Source organism: Hirundo rustica, chromosome Z (assembly GCF_015227805.2).
Source record: "Hirundo rustica isolate bHirRus1 chromosome Z, bHirRus1.pri.v3, whole genome shotgun sequence".
Classification (NCBI taxonomy): domain Eukaryota; kingdom Metazoa; phylum Chordata; class Aves; order Passeriformes; family Hirundinidae; genus Hirundo; species Hirundo rustica.
In genome coordinates this window covers 13254620-13276165 of record NC_053488.1, presented here as the reverse complement: position 1 = coordinate 13276165, position 21546 = coordinate 13254620, and the positions used below count along the sequence as shown (strand labels likewise).

The 21546-nt window shown below is 39.3% G+C and overlaps 1 protein-coding gene across 2 annotated transcripts in view; it reads right to left on the bottom strand.

Annotated features, from left to right (window-relative positions):
- ARL15 (ADP ribosylation factor like GTPase 15) overlaps nt 1-20989 on the bottom strand; it is a 226440-nt gene extending 205451 nt beyond the window's left edge. The window contains exons 1-4 of one of the 2 annotated variants that reach the window (XM_040090504.1): nt 20901-20989; nt 11755-11809; nt 9730-9820; nt 9068-9124 (exon numbers count right to left, since the gene is read on the bottom strand). In XM_040090504.1, coding sequence (XP_039946438.1) covers nt 9068-9121 — 54 coding nt within the window. In that variant the 5' untranslated portion in view covers nt 9122-9124; nt 9730-9820; nt 11755-11809; nt 20901-20989. The remainder of the gene's footprint in view (nt 1-9067; nt 9125-9729; nt 9821-11754; nt 11810-20900) is intronic. The other variant, XM_040090507.1, reaches the window with a different exon arrangement.
- Between the last annotated feature and the right edge of the window lie 557 nt (nt 20990-21546).

Genomic DNA, 21546 nt, shown 5'->3' with positions numbered 1-21546 from the left:
GGGGGGTTTTCTCGTTGTTTGGGGTTGGGTTTTGGTTGGTTGGTTTTCTTCTTTTTTTCTTTTTCTTTCTAAAAATACATTTTGATCTTATTATTTATGGGTCATTTGGATTTAAAATTCTCTTTTATGGCCCCTATATTATTCTTTCCTGCAAGACTGAGGTCCAGTATTTGGGGTTCTCACCTACTGTGGCCATTGCTTTTTTATCTTGTATGACAACATTGATCCCTTTCAGTCATCTTCTTGTTCAAAGTTAAGTGAGATGGCACAGTGAAAAGCATCTTAGAAACACTGGAACTAAGAGATACTTTCTTTTAACATCCTACAGTATGACCCAATCTGCTCATGAGCCTCGCTCTTAGATTAATTCTCTTCCATGGCCAATAAATTTAAGCAGAGGAAAAAACAATACACAACTCTTATGAAGAGCAAGGCAAAAGGCAAGCATCTGAAATGCAAATCTTGATGTCAGTAACCAGAAATCTTTGTCAAGTCTTAGTCAACATATTTGCTTGACTGTCATGGTTCCAGATCTTATGCTGATAAAGATTCAACTTCACAACAAATCCCACCTCTTTTTCCACACACAGACAAGAAGAGCACTTGGCAAGATCTTGCACGGTTCCCAAATAACTGATGTCTTTGAGGTAATCCCTGTCTGCCTGTAGCTTGCTTGCCACAGCAGAGCCCAGAGTCAGTACAGAACAGAGTATCAACCTCTCTCAGGCCTCCAGGTATGACCCTGTACAGAAGGGTTATTACACTACACATGTGTATTCCAGAGAATTGCACTGGAATGTCTTCCACTCAATCCAAGATGACAACAAAATGAAGTAAGCAGATCTCCAAGACAACACTAATACAACACAGGCCTGGTTAAGAAACAAGATGTCACATGTTTTGGAAATGCGTGCACTTTTAGAATTGGGGTACAACTAATTATCTTCCATTAGGGCAAAGTGTATGTTGTCTGACTACACGACAGTGTAATGAGTGGTTAAAAAAAATCCATGACTAATGGAATTTCAGGCAAAGATAAACAAAAAAGATGGGTTGTGGGTTTTGCCTGAGATGCAACAGGGAAAAATATCTAACCTAAATTTGTGATCTTTCAGTTCAAAGCCATTCCCCCTTGTCCTATCACTATGTGCCCTTGTAAAGTCCCAGTAATGGCATGGAAACATTGCCTTGCTTTGAAAAAGAAACCACTGGAAGGTTATGGATCTGTTCAACATGGTTGCTGGCATGTGCCCAAGGCTAAAATGAAGTTTTGAAAACACTGCTGAGCAGCTAGTCTCTGTTCTGTCATCTGCATCCTGACAGAAGCCAGGAAATATACAGCAGACTTGTGTGTCCCTCTCTTAAATTACACTTGGATTTGGAGAAGAGGAGGAGAAAGTGGGATATTTAATTCCATTGGCTATTGCTGCCTTCTTTACTGTAATTTAAAAAAAAAAAAAAAAAAAAAAAAACCCACACCTCATTCAGATAAGAATTGGATCTGGAGATCCACCAACCTTATTTTTCTGTAATGTGTAAAGGTCCCAGTATATGAATCAAGAAGCATTTTGACAATGCACATGCTAGGATCTTTTGGGTTTTGCTGTGCAGCACCTGAAGTTTGACTCAATGATCCTTGTGGGGCCCTTCCAACATCGGACATTCCATAATAAAATAATTGCATGACAAATAATTTGTGTTCATGAAATCTTAAAGACACCAGAAGGATTGAGTGAAACAAGGTAGGTCTAGAACATTCACAGGTGGCATTAAATAAAGCTAAAAAAATCAATGTATAAGTTTGGGAAGCCTTGGGACAAACATTGCTGGAAACAGAGGTACCAGATTTTTGCCTGCATTGGCACAGGCAATTGTGACAATACCAGAAACAGAATTTTAAAATCTTGGTTACAACACACCATGTCATAGCTGTATGCAGCCTTTGCTTTCCCTGACAAAAGATATTCTTACACCACCTCTTACATTTTTACCATTTCCTATAAGTCTATTGCCAAAATGGCATTTGAGATCCTAGTAACACTTACTTATTTAAACACTTCCTTTTAAAACTTAAGTATATATAATCATAGCAGTGGAACCATAGTATGAATTTATGGCATCTATTAAACACTGTTGTTTTCTACTCTTAAACACCATAATACCATGCAATACAAACCCAGTAAAAATTCAATACAGTTTTATACTGTATAAATCCTTGCCATAAAAATGAAATGGCACTTAAAGGTTTTCATATGACAAAATTTAACTAGCTTTATGATTTGTGTGCAATATAATCAAACTGATCAAAATACAAACACTGTAATAGAAGGCAGATCTAAAAGCAGGATTTACTTTTAAAGGCTCTAAAGGATGCTGTAGAACAGCCTTTCCAAAAGCATTTATGGATTTAATGACACATGAACACAATCTTAAACTACTTTGAAGACAGGAGACTATAATTATAAAGCTGTAGCAACAGACATTCAGCAAACCACTTTGAAAACTCACTTCAATGCTGAGGCAGACATTTTTAAGTTGGGAAAAAAAACCTAAAAACACCATGGACCAAGAGATAGTGATGGTAAGAATTAAAAGTATCTTTCAAAAAAAAAAAAAAAAAAAAAAAAAAAAAAAAAAAAAAAAAACACAAAAAAACAAAACCACACCTAACTCATTAACATATTAAATTTTGTGGCATTTGATGCACTTTTTTTTTTTTGTAATCTACTATCCACTTGTATGACTTCTTCACTTAACAGATACCTATTCTTGAACAAACACAGGATGTGTTCAGAAAACAGAGTTGAACTATTTACAGTAGTAATCATAATAGTAACTTATCATTGATGCTCTCAGGATATAGAGCATGCATGTTCATGGGAAAAAGCAATATTCTCTTATTCTAAGACAAATAGACAACTTCCCAGCTTACAGAACAAAAGTTTAGGACCTGCAGAACAAACTTTTCCCACTTCTGCTGTAATATGACATCTTGTGAAAGATACAATTATTCTGAAAGCATAATTTCTAGTGCTCTGTGTTTGTCCAATTTTGTTAAAGGCAAATACAGACTAATAAAAAATATTTTACAACTCATACTCAAAAACAACACAGATTTTGGCAAGACTATGACTAAAAAAACCCAAAACAATTAGAAAAACCTTGCAGCTACATGCAAAATATTATGAGTGATATACATTACTGTTGCTCCCTATTTCCACTTGCAGATCACATATCAGATTCTTATTTATCCAGCTGTAAAAGGTAGAGGATGTGATTGCATGAGCAAAGACAGCAGGGCATGCAACTTTGAGCATAATCACAGGGAGCTCGCTTTTCATCACAACTTAGAACTGCCCAGTCAGGAATCTTTGCAAATCAATTTTATTTTTTGCAGATCTCATTGCTACGCATGGTCACAACCCCTGGATTACAGAAGATGAAAGAAAAAATTCACTTTCACTGAAGAGCCACTTCCAGTTTTTCACCCTCTCCATAATTCAAATGATACAGTGAAATAATAGATTTGCAGTTTGCCACAAAATCAACATGTTCCCTTGCTCTTTCAAAATCCACAATCTCAGAGCACCTTAGGTTTGAAACAGGACACTTTTTTCATAGGAGATTGTCAGAATTTTGAATATTTTTACTTTTCAAATTTATTTACTTTGCAAATGTATTTACAAGTTACATTTTAAACCTATTACATTTAATTAAAATAATTATTTTTTTTTTATACAATTAAAGAGGCTACTTTGCAAACGACCCCAAAAAACGATGCTCAGCAGAGGCCATCAGAAAAATTCCATGCTTATACCATCACTCATTGCATCACTTGAGCCTAACAAGAGTAATTTATTTTCTATATGGAGGACCACGAAGGCAAAATACCACATTTTGACAAGACATTACACAACTGTTTTCTGGACAGGCAGCAAGAGTGAGGATTATGAATCCTGACTTCCAAAGATAAGAAGCAAAAGAGCATTTATGTACAGGGTAACTAACCCCACAGCTTTGATAAATGCAAATTGAATAGCACCTTGTCTGAACAGAAAAGATTGGAAACTTTTGTAATGCTGATCTGGGGTTTTCCTCTTGTCTTTAAAGCTAATGGCCTGTGAAACAACACTGCTGTTCTCTAGAGCAGGAAGGAGCCATGGAGAGCAGAGACAAATCAGATGGAACAAAACCTGTATTCATAAAGTCCCTAGTCCAGGACAAGGCTCTGTTCCAACTTGCAAGTTTGTCCAACGGAGATTCTGACAAAAATTAACAGGCTAATTTGGCAAACCATACCTTTCCAAGTGAAATCTATTACTAATTGTCAGAGGCTCTCAAAGAGCTGGAAACCCAGTGTATATCACTGAGTAGCCCAGGGAAGCAATGCTGTTGCTTGTTGTTGGTGCATTGACTGCACCAAGCTGCTAAGCTCTTTGAGCAGGCAGCATGAGCTCTGGCCACAATGAGAGAGAGACTCTCAGCAGTGTCAGCACAGTTCCCTTTAACGCACTAACTCTGTGGAGAGACAGGGAAGAGAATTGTATTCTGACCCACACTTCTGGACCAGGCTTAATGTTCTCCCCCTTCACCTGTCTTTTCTTTCCTCGTTTGAAAAAGTGTTACAACTGTTCCTTTATTTCAGGAAAAGTGGAAAGGAGAATCTCAGCTCATAGTATACAAAACCCATGATGTATCTATCATTCACATGCATCAGGACAGTTTGCCCCTCTTTCTCCTGTTTAGGTTGGTAGCAACACAAACCACAACTAGTATGGTTCAAGCAGCTCAACTACAGGTGTGCAACAACAAAGCAGGCACAGTCCCACCCAATATAAGTCACTGCCAGGACTGGGGTGATAGCAAGAACCTTTTATTTAAGGCTGGAAGTTAAAAACATTTAGACCTTTCCTTTCCAACAGTCTATCCACATAATATCAGCAGTGACCATGAATGGAATTATCCACATTTCCCCAAGGGTAGCACATAAAAGGACTTTTTCCTGCTGCACTTTTTTGCTTTTGTTTTGCTGCTCATGTCAAGGACATGACATAGGAAAGGGAGGAGTAGACAGGATATGCTATATGAACACTGTTATTACTTTAACTTAGTATTTTCCAATGGGAAACCATGTCAGAGAGAGGAAGAGTCTCATAGGAAGCTTTCCACACTCTAAGTCACAGGCTGGCTCCAGGAACCTCCCAGACATGTTCCCATGATTACCTCCTATTTCATGGCTGCCTTTCATTGTTGGCTCAGTTGGTTTCTCTTAAGAGCCTTCTCTCCACCACTTCATGAGTAAATGTTATTTCTGTTTTGTTCTAACATCAGACATATTCCTTAGCACAACAGCTGATTCCAGTCAAACCATTTCAAGGCATGAATTTATAATTATAAACAACGACAAATGTCAATAAGTCCAAAGTAAACCAGAAAACTAAAAGCACATTTGCATCATTTACTATACTTACCATATACAAACTATAGCAAGCAAAGCTGTAAAAATGTGTCATTTATTTCCACTTCTTGTGCAAACTCAAGCCAAGAGGCTACTAAAACTAAAGTATCAGTTACTCATGATCTTCAGGAAGAAGACGCTAACATTGATGCAATATTGCCACAGAGCACCGCTTTTGCCACACCCAGCATTTGAAAGCAGAAAGAGCTACAGGGAGCAATTTTGTTTTCCTTGTGTTGCTTTGAAACAAAATTATTTATCTACTGATGACATATTTTGAAACCAAGAAAAGCTGACTTTTTAGTTTCCTAAAAAGTCAGTCCTCCCCTTTTCCAATACTTTTCCTTCTAATAAACATCAGTAAAAGACTGTGCTTCCATTAGGCCTCCTTAGGTATTTTTGCATCGTTCTCACCCCTGCAGAGGCTGCCATCCTTGTTTTTCTATCGAAAACAACAAGTGATGTGAAAATCGCATTTTGCATGTTCCTGCAGTCACATTTAAAGGTTTAGGACAGAAAGAATGCCTTATTACCTCTGCTGAAAAAAGTTTAAAATTATATGCAAACAGGTGAAGAGAAAAATGTCCCAAGGATTAGCACAGAGTATAGCACAGAGTGTATGTGTAGGCACACTGTCATGCGCTCTGTTTCCAGGATGGAGTCCTAAGTATGTATAAAGGTGGCAAGTGTCCTACCATAAAAACTGTTTTACAAGACAAAAAAAAATGGATTATTTTCCCTCTGAGGTTCCTGTAGGTAGAATTATCCATCATTATTTTAATAGGATCTTAACCTGATTAAAAAAAATAAATCAGAGACAAAAAGGAAATAAATTATATCCTTTGTTACAAGCTGCGATGTGCTTACAGTCTCCACAGTCACAAAGATTCATTCATTTACCTGTTCCCACACATCCAATTGATACATCTGATGCAGATCAGATCAGTATACTGATCTGATCTGCACCAGATACTAATATCAAATAGTATTATGTATCAAATATTAGTATTGTGGAAGAAGCAGAAACATGTACCTGAAAAGCTGGTACTTTGAGAGAGGCTACTAGCCATGTGAAACACATTGAGTTTTATTTTCATTAGTTGGTCGATTTCTTAATCCCAGAAGTTTCCCTAAGATTTTATGTTTTCCTTTTAGAAGGAAACATCTATCACTTTCAGATCCCTACAAATACTTCAGTTTTTTATATTAACCACCTCTGCTTTGCTCCTCCTCCCTTCAAGGGTGTACACTTTAAAGTAATCTTGTTAGTTCACCTGAGACAGGCATTACATCTGCCCCTGTATTCTTGTAGGTTTTCTCCTAGCTGAAGGCAGCACAGGCTGTTTTGCCATAGATCACTATACAAACTCCATCTCATAATCTGTATGTGCCATAAAAACAGGAAGCCTACTTAATGGTGTAGTACAGTTAATATCATGTGTGCTTTAGAGTGTTACTGATAAGCAGCTTGATAACAGACTGACAGTTGAGATGTCTGTAGTCCAAAGGACTAAGAGCCTTACTTGCAGCACTGTACCACGAGGACATGCAGAACAGGAAGTGTCCGAGTAACTCCGTACAAGCTGAACACATGGTGCTGCTAAGAACTGGCATCTGAGAGACTGCTTAGATTTTGGATAGAAATCAATCAGCTAGCAAACAGAAAATTGATTGAATCCGCAAAACAGCATGCGGCAGAAAGCACAAGACCCAAGGAACTAATTAGAAGGGAAATATGATCTGGAGTTTTGTGGTTTGCTTTGTGACATTAGCATGGAGCACACAACACCAGACTGCTGACATACCTGAGCAACAAATCCAGTGACAGAGTTACAAGCACAAGCAGGGTATGGTGCAGAGGCAGAAACTATCACACTCTATTTCTGCAAAGCTCTCACTTCAGCAGGTCTCTGTTTACTACGATCCAAAGCTGTCCAAATCAGCCCTCCAGTCAGATCATCTCAAACTCACCTTTCCAATGACAGGCATTTTTATGTACTCTCTGCAACTATCATTTTCCTAAAGGAACAATTTTAACCTTCAAATGCACTTTACATGGGACCCATGCACTGCCCTGTACACTGGGGCCACAACACTGCATCTTCAGATGCTCTGAAGCCGAGTTATCATCTTCCTCACTATCCCCTCTTAAGTACCAGCAGGCAATGAGATCAATTCCTTTCAGCATTTTAATGAACGAAGCGAGCTCTTTTTATTTTTCAACTTATAACGTTTGATAAAATTAAGTATTTTGCTGCCCAAAAGATGAGTGAGATACCAGTTATACAACTATGGCTATAACTACAGCTACTACAACTTAGCAGGGCACTCCAGTATACAAACAACACCTGACCCATTTTAAACTAAAATGGAAACCAATTGCTGCCAGAGGATGTACTTTGCTGTATGTTTTACCTGCTCATACCCATACCCTGCAATACACATGCATTTGAACTTGGATATACCCTCAAATTAATTTGAACAGCTTACTCTAGCCTTCTAAAGAACTGGCAGACCATTTGAGCACTTTGCAGCCATTGAAACCTGTAACCCACTCTGATCCTTAAGACAGCGTACTCTTATCACACCGGAATTTTTGGACAGGAAGTCTTCCTAAAAAATTTTAATTCCATAAGGAAATATGCCTTTCACTCTTCCACCATTAAAAAGACTTTTAGATGTTGAAAACAGAAAGCAGGCAAATGTCATAGGAGAAAACCTCAAGAAGATATTAAACACCACCTGGAACCAAATTCTGTGAACAAAAGAAAGTGTTAAGCTTTCAGATTCTGTCCTCAAGTAAGACTTATTGACAGCACATAGCCCTCATCACTGTTGTTCAAAATTCACCTATACTTTTGACCATATGAAGTGGTATGTTCCACGCTTCCTCCTGAAAGTGTTAACAGAAGGAGCAGCATTCCCATTTCAGAAGCTCCAAGAGATGAAGCATGATTTGAGCAACCAAGTTTACACTGTTTACACTATTTTATTGTAATGAATTCATTAAAATTAATTTCTACAAAAACCCATGCATCTACCTGCTCTAATTATTAATTAGAACAACTGGGAGCAGAAAAGAAAAATGCTAGCATATTTGGAACACATACTTGAAGTAAACTTTTTTCCCTTTATATAAGGTTTGGTAAGTTTAACAGCATTTCCAAAATGTTAAGGCTCTCCAGACAAAACTTACAATATGTGCATTTAGCTAGCATGTTTCAATATGTGACATTACTCAAACATCATAGATATTTAATGGCAAATGTATATAAACTCCCCAGCAATTACATTATGCAAGAAGTCTCAGCAGCTGATGCACATGAATTCTAAATCTTCTTACACCTCAAGAGGCTTGCTGAATTTTTCTTTACCTTTTTTTAACTGAAGTGGAGGATACTTTTTCTCTTCTGGTTTTAGTAAATTTTTGACAGGACAAAAATCTACTGTAGTCCGTTTATGCAAACTAGCATGACAAATCCCTTTTGCTATCTGCATTACTTAAATCCAGTCCTAAAAAACTTAAGTAACTCCTTTCCACTCAAATGGCATTAACACTAAAAAAAAAAAAAAAACACCAAAAACAACTTAGTTAGAACATTGCCTTACCGTGTAAATGCCAATTCTACAAACAGCAAATGAGAGCTGGATACATTCAGACATAGTCTAAAGGAATTAAAATAAAGACATTATCAAGAACACCATTTATTAAGAACTACTTTTCTTCCCATCTCTCCCCTCTCCCCTGAAAGAAACATCTTCTTGAAGGTTGTATTAAACAACCTGAGAAAAATGCCATATAAATTCAGGTTATACAGATACTTACTACCTTTCATACAGAGGCAGCTAAGTGTAGAGGCGTCAATACCTTCACACTTACTAGTTCAGTATTTCATTATAGGTCTCAAATCACCTAATGATCCCCAAAATGCCTGTACGCAACATATATGATTTACATGTAAGTTTTCAGTATCACTTATTTTTATCTACTCTGATTTTAAAACAATCTGCAAGAATCATATTAATGGAGTGCTTTTTAGCCTCTTAGTGAGCTCTAAAAAGGTTCTGTGTTTATCTGTTACAGTTTTTCTCTACCATCACTGTCTTCCTCTATGTACCAGAATAATGCATAAAATTTAATGTTTGTACATTTCTAGAGCCTTATTCCTTTAGCTTTCTGATATTTTCATCTTCAAAGTAGAACATGAAAATAGAACATTTAATTTAATTTGTTCTTATGGCTGGAAATAATCATATTAAAAAGTTTTTACCCTCAACTTGCTCAACTTCCAATCTGCTGTGATGCCACAATTCTATGTCTTCTGAAGTCACCCAGAGAGGCTGAGGATGGACTACGAATTTCTGATGAAACAGATGAAAAACACCTTCTTTAATTAGCACAAAAAAGCGAGGAAATAAATTCAGCTCTCCAACACAAAAATAAAAACTATTGTATGTTTGCCACATTTCCTATACAACTAGATAAAATAAACTAAGCTTACAATTATTTATTCAGAAGAGTAATTGAGGAATTACTTTATACAAGGTATTTGAAAGACAAAACTTAAAGCCTTCAAGTGGAACATTTTTATTACATGTTCAACAAGTTCACATATTATCTAAGATAACGTGCTGGATGATACAGGCTTCAAACACACCAGTCAAAACATCTTTTCATCATCTGCTTTCTAATTTTTTCCTCCCTCCAAAAAATAAAAAAATAAAATAAAATATCACCACACCTTTAATTTAAATACCCTTTTAATTAGCATTGTGATTAAAAAAATCAAAAGAACAGATTTTATTAATTATAAGTAATAAAAAATGTGTAGCAGCATTTTTCTTTTGCTGTTAAGTGTTGCATCTAAATTTTAAACAAACAGTATTTCACTGAACTGTCTGGAAGTCAAAAAGCACAGCACAAAAACCCTAAAGTAAACTTCAACAGCCCAGTTGATTTTCTTTTCTTATGGAAGTAATCTAGCGTGTTAATAATGTCAAGGAAATGCTGATTCAAAACACTATTTCAATTTAAGGAGGGTTTGTTGGGGGGTTTTTTGGCTGTAAAACCAAACATCCAAGTCTATCTCTTGTGCTCTGAGCTTCTCTCAGAAAGAAATAGTGACAGAGAAACAGGAACTGACTTCAAGAAATCCTACAGTTAGAGTGGTGGGGTGGGGGTCATAAACCATACCCCTCCTGACAGTATTTGCAGACCTTGTTCCAAAGGTTCAGGGATGGATGACTTCCCCAAGCAATTTAGTCCAGTGCTTCATTACCCTCCCTACTAGAAAAGTTTCCTAATGTTTAACCTTGGTCTGTGGCAATTTAAGCCCACACTTAAACACCGGGTAACACATTTGCATTTTTCAGTATCCCGGCAGAATGTATGTTGCTGCCAGACACAATTTTATATACTAAGTAAATTATTACTTCAACTTGCGAGAGAAGTAAACACGCAGCAGCAGCAGCAAACCATTACAGCTTCATCAAGTATACAGTTTGCTTTTATTCTAGACAAGCACAGCATTATAAGTTGTTTTCTTCTTTTAATTTTTGTTCAGTACTTTCAGACTGTACATTAGTGGGAAAACTCATCTGCAGTTCAAATTCTCTAGCAAGCTCCTGTAGATCCTTGCTTCACTAGAATAAAACAACCTTCATCTGATGTTACCTTACTCATCTCTTGTTGGGTTTGCTACTGGTAACATTCTGAAACCACAGGCTATTATTTTAAGGCATGAATTCTGTCACATACAGTACCAATGAATATTTCACTCATGCATTTCCCAGTGAAATAGTAAAATAATCCCTTCTTCAGGACTCCAATATAATGCTTATAAACTACACTCTATTGTGGTAAAAAAGGTTCATTAAACCCAGCGTTACTATTAATATTTATTATATTCATCTATCCTTCCTGCTGAAAATTTACATTGCCTCCCCAGTAGTATTTCAGTTTAATCCTTGAAAAAGTGTCAGGAATTGATTTAAATAATTAAAAGATTAATGATACTATCCTTCATACTATCACTCCGTGCACTGAAGCAGATATAGCTGATAATCTGCTGCTGCAATGGAGAGTTTTTTCTTGATGCTTGTCATCTCTTTCATTACTTTGGTTGTGCAACTCACTTGGGACCATACAATTGGGCAACAAAACAATTGGTGGAACTTTTGCATGTAATTTACTTACAGTTTATTGTTGCTTTCTGAAAGGATTTTACACGGTAAGCATGAAAATAAAAGAAAAATAATGTAAAAATATACCTACAAATACTATGAAAGAAAGATACCTTGTTTGACACAATTCTACAAAGACTAGGTCTTCACAGAAGTGACTTCACACATCTAAAGTGAAAAACAGAGTCATCAGATCAAATATGTCAAACAATATATGCATGCATCTCTGCCAAAAAGCACCCTTCTGCCTAGGCCAAGGCCAAGGGTTAGCTGACAAACATTAAATAATTTCTCCCACTGGAAAGCAAGCCCATGGCTAACCTTCCTATTCACACAAGACTTTGTTCTTTTAATCATACCTTGTAAAAATTACTTAGATCTTGTTTATAATGACTTAGATGACTGCCCTGAAGCTGTGCAACAGTCAATTCACAACAAGCATCTGCTTTGTCCATTTCTTCAAGTATTCAGCTATCAGTAAAAACCAATTTCAGCATTCAGTGTTAAAAAAAAAAAAAAAAAAAAAAAGAAAATCTCATTCAGCTCTGACACAGGCACACAGCCTGCAACTCACAAAGCCGTTGTTTTAAATAATATCCATTATGTCAGCAAATACAAGATTAATCCCTACTCATAATATTTACAAGAGACCGGATTTTGAAAAGATTAATTAGAGCATGTTCTGCAACTGATGACTTCAAAGCAAGCACCGAGTTGAAAACACTAGCCTCAAGAACCTTGGTGGGCCAAAGGGGAGGGCAATCCTAATCAAGTTCTCAGAAGAGAAGCAAAAGTCTCAACACCTGACAGAACTGCAAGAGCAGTTCAATTCTGCCACCCAGCACAAATACTCACCTCAACCTCCACTTGCTGTGACATAATCCCAAATAAATCACAGCACCGAATATAGCTGCAACACCACAAAAACAGACATTTACATGAAAAAAGGAAGATATTAAAGACTTTTTTCTGGTAATATGTTTCTTTAATACCCCTAAGATCAAGGCACACTTTTGCTCATTTATACTGAAGTGAAACAACCCAGTAATCACTTTGAATTGCTGGATCTTCCAGGCAAATTTTTTCCATCTCTATTCTCACCTGCATCTTTTTTAGTGTATAAAATTGCAAAAATTAGCAATACAAGTGTACAAAATATGCAGGTTTTAAGGTACCTTTATGTACAGAGCCTGAAACAAATTCTCAGTGCTTATGTGTTTTAAGGAACATGTGGATACCCAAAAGCATACACAACAACATTACAGTAAAAGTAGCAGGAACTTTGACCAGAACTGCTGTTTGCTAACCGTGTGTACTGAACTCCAACTAGCAACTCCAAGGCTCCCCTTTCTGCACAAGATGTCACAGCCCTCTAGCACATTCCATTTAATAACATTTCTAATTTAAACTCCCTGAATTCTTTTTAATACTGTTCTCAGGGATAAAAGACACAGAAAGTATTTTCATGTTCTCCTTTATTGCTGAATAATTAGATTTCTAAAATACCACCCTTCTTGTACATAATCATTAGAAAAATAAATCTCAGTTTAGAGACTAGAAGAAACCTGATGTTGATGGAAAAGCAATGATATGTGAACAGGAAATAGGATTAGATCCAAGGACTCTCTTGTCATCATAAAAAGTAATCAAGTGGATGCACCAGAGAACAATGCTCTCCTCTCTTTTAGGCAATATTCTCAGTAGAACAGTTTTCCATTACTGTTTCCAGCACTGCAGTGGCTCAGGCAGTGAAAGATGCAGATCAGCCAGCAGAAAATTAATAGCTGCAAGAACAGCATAGACATTTCTCAAGAATTCTGGACCTTTTCTCCAGTCTTGATGAAAGCTGAAATTATGTAAGTTTCTAGGCAAGAAGAAAGCACTGCAAAAAGAGATCACTCATTGTAGAGTGCATCATCTCTCTTACACAGGTTGTGTATAAAGTTTCAGGTTCATTCAGTGTTGTGGCCCTTACATACAAAGTCATAAATTTGTTAAAACACAGATTTTGGAAAGCCAATAGCCCTTCCTCATACATCAAGACAGCACCTCCAAGCAGAAGGAATCTATTAGCTATGTGCCCCTGGAGCAGATTAAGTATCTTCACAAATACTTCTGAATTAAAAAGTCTCACCTTCCATGCAGTTAATGCAATTCTGATTATGCTGGAGAGCACTCCTGAATACCAATCAGAATATCTCAATTTTCTAACTGCAATTTCCTGTTTCAGAACTGATTCTAGCTGTTCTCCCAGTGAGGAGGAATAATGGATGTCTTCAGTCCACAGCAAAGCATCAGGATGTCCAGGGAATCATACCTCATGGACCTATCCTCATGCTCCAGTAATCACCTCAGGATTTCCTACCATCACATCTGAACATCATATTTAATACCCACCCACAATGGACCTGTCTTTGAAGACACTGTACAAATTCCTGCTCTACTCATTTTGACCTCCCTAATATTAATGCACATGTGAGAATTCAACTACACTCATGTGGAAACACAGTTCCTGGATTATAACTGTTAGTGAGTTCTTCTATAAGGAAAAAATTGCTTATTGCCTAGTTACCCTCTCTCTGATTTCAAAGACATCTAGAATATTGCCTCCTCATACCAGTCAGCTGTCTCTCCTTCAGACTGGAGCGCTGTAACGACTTATCCCTGCTTGTATGGAAGCAATTGCTTTTTTTCAATTACCACACCATCTTTCTCTGTATTTTCTTTGGTTGTTCTATACTCTTCCTGCGATGATGCAACCAGAAATGTAGCATGTAAGACAAGAGCAAACCTTACATTTAAGCAGTGCAAAAATGAGATCCTTCCATCTTTTTCCTTCTTAATACTCTAAATTTGTTGACAGATGTCTGGGCTGAGATGACATTTTAAAGAAGGATCCTTATTCCCTTCCCTGAGCGTTGATGGTATTTTAGGGCCTATCCATGCATCTGTACTGCCATGTGACTTCTTCTATAAATATATGCAGCTTTGCATACATCAACACTGAATTTCATCTGCCACTTTATTATGAATATCAAAAGAGGTACTATGATTTTTTTTCCCCTGGGTTCAACATGTTTTCTTAATATTTGTCTCTGCATCAACCCATACAAAGCATGTGCAGTTTATACAACTAAACACAACATGAAACTCCCTCATAATCTCTGATTTACTTCTCTTATTCACTGCCAGAGCCATGCTCTCAATGCTCATTTGTATTTCTCATGAAATTTGTATTACAGATAACAAAATTATCACTTCATTCTTAATTGCTTTTAAGTTTTTTACCTCTATTAGAGTCAAAACTATATAAAGGAAGACTAGGCAATTGTAAAAGCTAATAAAATGTGGAAAACAGATGTTTCTTCAATACAAAAGCTCCAAGTCATAACAAATAAAAGAAATGTGCAAACTTTCTTTCCCCATATCAACAGTTCCTAGTGGATCTTGGATGCCATCTTGCTTACTCAGACTCTCCAATGCCAAAAGCTAATGTGGGTCCTGTGAACAAATTTTTCTTCTGTTGCTCCACCAAAACATACAGCAGAGCATCAAAGACTCATGTTCTTCCTACTGTTTGTTCTTATAAGCAACAAAGCTCTAGGGCAGGACTTTATCTAGCGTAAGAGCATGTCAGCTACATTTCCTGTTTTGTGTCTCTTCCTCAGATAGAAGGAGCTTACTTACACAATCAGTGGCAATTAATTTAGTCACCTCACCAGGTTGCCAGAGAGAAAAAATAAATTCTGCATGCTGAAGAGCTCTGGCATGAGATGAGCCATCTTTTATTAGATTGAAAGTACCCTACTTATGTCCTCAAGGGCTTCTTTATAGTGACAGTTAGACAGTTTGCACTTCAGAAAGTTATGCTGCACATACAGTGAAAAACAGCAAAACCAACATACTGCAGTATGAACAGTATGAGCCAAAACACAAAGAAGTACAAAATTTTAAATACTGTTGTGGGGGTTTATTTTGTAGGGCTCTACAGCTTTTTGGGCTCACATTTGTGGTTTTAAACTAAATTAAAAATGCTTCTTTTATTAATGGAGAGTTAATATCCTCACATAATCACAGAACTTCACAACTCAGTTTAAGAGAATAAACATAACAAGCTGGCAGTATTAAAAAACATGAGCTGATGATACTGACAACAAGCCAAAAATGTTAATCAGCATGTGGTATTAGAAGGAATATTTTGTCCTTACTAAATGCAGATATTCTCACTTATCAAAAGCTTGCATTTCTAACCTTTTGTGAAATTCACCACCATGTTGCCTCAGGCTTGGAGGTCTGACTGAAGAATTCAGGAGCAGAACACTGCAGAGAAACATGGTGTGGTGGTACATAGTAAGAGATGGAACAGAAGACCATATTCTTACTACATACTTCAGACACTAGTTCTGATCTAGGCCTGTGGTGTAAAAACCCATTAGTGAAGTAAATCTTTCCATGTGGTTTCATTTGAAAAATATTAAGTTCATGTCATCTGTAATCGCTCTGCAATGCCAACCTACACCTATAAGCATTACATTCCTCAGTTAAAAGATTCACATCTGATCCAAACACTAATACAGTTGTATGCACCCTTACAGCTGTTTTTTTCTTTCCTGCATTCAGTTAGATCCTTATTTTGAAACAACAGTTTTTGTCAGACCCTTCATCCTTGTGTCTAATCAACTTCCCAAACTGAAGGGAGGATAATAAAATAAAAGCTCTTGTGCTCTACAGACAGTGTAAATTTTCATGGCTCTTACAGCTCATAGACCAGCCAACACAGAGCCCAAATAATCCCTACTGTGACATGACAAAAGACAGAATTCATATGAGAGGGGTGTTAAGCATATGGTAAGAGGACACAGCCCTACGTATAGACTGTGGCTGCTCACATTGCAGGCAATGCATCAAAGTCACACGCGTCACAGAAGAAAAATACAGAATTGCTAGTATGGACCTTTACTCATTTTTCCTTATTCAAAGGACAGCATCTACAGGTGTACAAAGTTTCAGTGAAGTAAAACTCTTACCTTCAAACATATGCCTCTATAACTCATTTATGGTATAAAATAAAAAGTTTTCTATGACCTACAAATACCAAACAATGGAACTGGAATCAGCAATGGGAAGACAGGATCTGAAGTATACAAGAATCTCTAAGTGATCTTGATCTATCACATATTGGCACTTTCTGAATCTAACCTGTTAAATTAAGGAGTCTAACTATTTAACAGAAAGGTCTGAAACTCTGAAACTAAGCGGCCCAAGAAAGAATAGTTGCTCAGAAACTGTTGGGGGTTTTTTGTTGTTGGGTTTTTTTTGTTTGGTTGGGTGGTTTTTTGTTTTTGTTTTTTTTAGGATCACTTAACAACTTAAGAACATCAGTTTGGTATATGCAGCTTTTCCCACCCAAGAGTTTGTCTGAACACTACACAAACTATCTAGAATGTAAGGTCAAACTGCTCAGAAACCAAGTAGAAACTCCTAAGTCACTTTAAGGCTTATTCATATATTCATCTAAAATTTGAAAATTTAGTTCAATTTACTCAAAGACTTACCAAATTTCAGGTCTCATGTGCACACACACAGAAATAAAATAGTTGGTATCTGCTAACAAGTGTACAAAGAACAGAAAAAACACACCCAAAATTGGTGAAAAGAAACTAATTCCCAACAAAGCAACAGGGATTCTAGCACATAGGACTGTGCACTCTCTTGACATTGCAGAACCCGTGCTCCTGTTCAACTTTTCAGAAAAGGGGGAAAAATAAAAATAAAAATTAAAAAAATTACTAAAGCTGAAGCAGTTGATTGTTCAAGAGCTACCTTCCATTTTGGGTCAGAATATGCTCTTCAATACCCACCCAAGAAATATTTTTTTATATACAACTAAGACGGTACACAGTATCTAGGAATATAATTTAGGGATAAGCTATCATAATAAAAATGCTTAAAATACAAAATCAAACAGCTTATTAATTTTTTTTTAAATCAACCTCTTAGGCCAATATAACACCTTTCTTTTGTGAAGTGACAGATTCAAATTTCTACATCACTTTCTCAAGCGGTTTTTAAAAATTCTATACACATCAGGCTGATACACTGAACAAAAGCATGGAAGATAGTGCACAGGATGCCACTGAAGAAGTGTATTGTGGAATTCTCCTCAAGAGCTTAAAATCTGCATTGTAATTGTAGCACATAAGAAAAACCAGAGTATTTTTATTGTTTCCTTGCAAGTTCTCCAAGCAAAAACTGTAAGACTGGTCGCATGCCATGCTTTTCACAAGATGCATCATGGCACAACTCTTTAAATTAAGCATAATCTACTGAACAGAGGCCAACACGAGTCTCTGAATACACTAAAATCCATCCAGACACGACGTAGCAAGAATGAAGCCGAAGAAGGTTGCACGCAGTAACCTGGATTGTGTAGTCACAAAAGCTACAAACCTACATTGATGCAGCTGTGTTCACACAGTATGTTTTAAAAGCGTTAACTAAATACAAGAACAACATGTACAGGTAAAAGGTGTCTCTGAGTGAAGACGTATTCTGTTTAAGAGGCTGGATTTGCTTTAGCTGTGTTGATTTTTAAAAAAGTAACCTTTTTAAGAAAAGAACACCACACCATTCTTAACCTCATAATTATTTCAATGCGAAAAGAGGCACTGGGCTGAAGAGCCTCTTCTAGCTGTCAAAGGTAGAGAAGCCAGTGATACCTCCTTGTTACAACGTAAAACTGCAAAAACAGACAAGAGCACACTCTTTTAGAAGACACCCTTTTAGTACCAATTAATTTTCAAGTGGCATTAGCCATTGATCAAGGATCACACTCTGTGTATGGGAGGCCTATTCAGATTGTGGGTATCCACCCATAAAAGTTTCAGTCCAAGCTGGCTCCAACTGACTTCACTCTGAGAAGGTTTTGAATGCTTTCAATAACCTGATGATATTGGAAAGCGCTTCAGATGTTCAGTATTTCTTGGGATCTGCTTCTCAATGGAGAAAAAGTGTCTCCATCAATCTCGGTCCTATCAAGCTAAAACCAGGAAAAGAACCTTCCAATGCAAGTTTGGGAAGAGCTGGCTGAGGGCAGGCTCCTTGTGGAGATGGACTGACTCCTGAGTCCATGCTGCAAACCTGACCTCATCTGCCCTCACCTCCTTCCACTAAGCTCCCTCACTCAGCCCCACTGAAAACCAAAACTCTGTCAAATACTCTGTCTCAGCATTACTGCAAGCAGAAACAATTTGTCCTTTGCTCCCTGCCTCACACTGCAAGCACAAGAGAAAACCTCACTGCCCGCAGGCTGCAACACAGGTGCCCAACATGAGAAACCACAAAGGGACCTTCTGTTTGTGTTTTCATGCCCATGTATATGTAGGAACTCAACATAAACGCACAAAATACAAAATCCCCTAACATGCACAAAACACAAAATTCCTCTTTTTGCTATGGAAATAATGAGATAATTGTTCTAGAGCCATAGGTTAACATTCACACTATAACTTCAAGTCTTGCATAGATAAAGAGTAGGCCCACCTTTACAGCAGGGCAGACTGTGACAAGCTGAAAGTAGCTGTACACAACTAGTTACCAATCTCACTTTCTTTTTTTTTCTTTTGGGTGTTTTGGGGTTGTGTTTTTTTTTTTTTGTAAGAGCAGACTTTCTGAGGTGCCTGAACCTCATGATCAGTGAGAGTTTTTAGAACTGACACCAAAGAAGGCCACACAACAAAAAAAGAGGAAAAGGATCAGCTGGAGAATAAGAGTCAGGTGAAGAGGGGAAAAAAAAAAAAAGGAGGGGGAAAAAAAAAAGGTAGAGCTGTTTAATCCCCTCCCCCCTTTAGTTAATACAAAAACATGCTCTCGGTTTGCAAGGCTTATTAAATTTATTGTTCTCAGAGTGGTTGGCCTTCCACACAACAGCCTGTAGCAGTTACAAAGGTTAATGCAAGCATTTCAAAAAGTACAGAATGGCCAGTTTCATCTGGACATATGTTTATAAAGGAAAAAAATCCAAGAAACAGCTCCAGGCTCTCAAGGAGCTATTAGGCTGCACTTGATACCCAGCAAGTTTATCATCAGTATTTCATTAACCAGGTTCTTAAAGAGAAGTCTGCCTACCATTTCTACCACACAGGACTCATTTGCTAGTGTCTCTCTGTAGTACTCAAAATCAGAGAGGAAAGCCTAAAACATTTTTGGGGAGTGTGAGGCTCAACAAAAAAAAATCTTAGCTACATGGACACAAGAACACTAAAGTATGAATTTAATGTATTTCTGGTTTAGTAAGCTGCCAGAAAAGGAAAAGCCAGACGCTGCATGCAGCTCTTATCTCAGCATGAAAAATATTCCGCTCATTAAAAAGAGCATCTCCAGAGATTCTGTTACATTTGATGAGCCTCTCTCAAAAGCCTACACCCGTGAGCACCCCGTGTGAAAAAGCATGAATGACAGAGTGAAGATTATGACCCCAAATACTTCCTGGTCGCTCTTGACGCCAACCACGAACAGGGATGGCCAGAAGACGCCTGCTCTTCATTGCCCCAGCTGACGCTTCGCAGCGCTTCACGGCGAAGGAGCGGGCAGCAGTTCACAGCACAGGGCTCGAAGCAAAAAGACTGGAGCAATGGGATGCCAAAAGGACTGGAGCGATGGGATGTGCTCGTTACGCCCCTCCACCGCTAGGCTGAAAAGACCAGGTAAGCAGGTACCATACTAAAACAAAGCCCCCTGCTCCTTAGCCAGCCGTGCACAGGGTTTTTGCTCGCCGAGGGTGCGTGGGCGAGCGCAAACACCGGCCACGACCCCAGCTGAGGTGCACGCCCGCGATACGATCTTTCACAGACGAATGAAGCCAATATTCATTAAAGAGCCATAAACACTACCCCCGAATACCAGCTGCCCGGGCGCTCGGCTGATCCCGCCCGCGGTAGCAATTTAGTTCACTGAAGCGTACCCTAAGCTCCAGTATTTAGGAAAAAAAACAGCGACCCGGGTCACGGCTTTAGCAACCTAATAGCGGCCAAATGAGCGGGGCCCGGCCGCTTTATCGCCCGTTAAGAGCCCGGCGAGCCGGGCGCGGCAGCGCGGCCGGACCCGGCTGCCCCCGGCCCCGGGCTGCCCCCGGCCCCGGGCTGCCCCCGGCCCCGGGCTGCCCCTGGCCCCGGGCTGCCCACCGCGCACGGCCGCGCCGCGGACGCCGCCCCAGCCGCTCAGTAAGATGTCCGACGGTCCGCCGCCGCCGGGAACCTACCAGGTAATCCATGTACCGGGGTGGCGCCGGGCGCCGCGCTGCCGAGCTCTCCGGAGGGGCCGCGGGCGCCCGCCCGGCTGACAGCGGCGCTGGGCCGGCGGGAGCAGCGCCGGCGCGGGGCAGCGGCGGGGCCGGCGGCGCGGGGGCGCTCGGCGCGGCGGGGCCGGGCGGGCGCGCCGGGGGCGGGCGGGGGGCGCGGGCGGGCGCTGCCCCGGCGGCGCTGTCAGAGCCGCGCTGCCGCCCGCACCGCGCGGCGGAGGGAGCGGGGCAGGGGCGGGCCGGGGCGGGACGCGCCGTCAGCTGATCGCACACGTGGGGGCGCGGCCCGGCCGTCCTTAAAGGCGTAGGAGCGCCGCGGCTGCCGGGCCCGTGTGGTCTCGCAGGCTGACGGGTTGCAGAGAAGGGCAGCGGGGCTGGGGAACGGGCTGTAGCACAGGTCCCGGGAGGAGTGCCTGAGGGATCTGGGGGTGTTAGGCCCGGAGAAAAGGAGGCTCGGGGGTGACCTTACCGCTCTCTACAGCTGTCTGAAAGGAAACTGTAGCCAAGCAACCAGTGACAGGGCGAGAGGACATGGCCTTAAGCAACGCCAGTGGGGGTTTAGGCTGGACATCCGGAAGAATTCCTTCACAGAAGGGGTGATTAGATA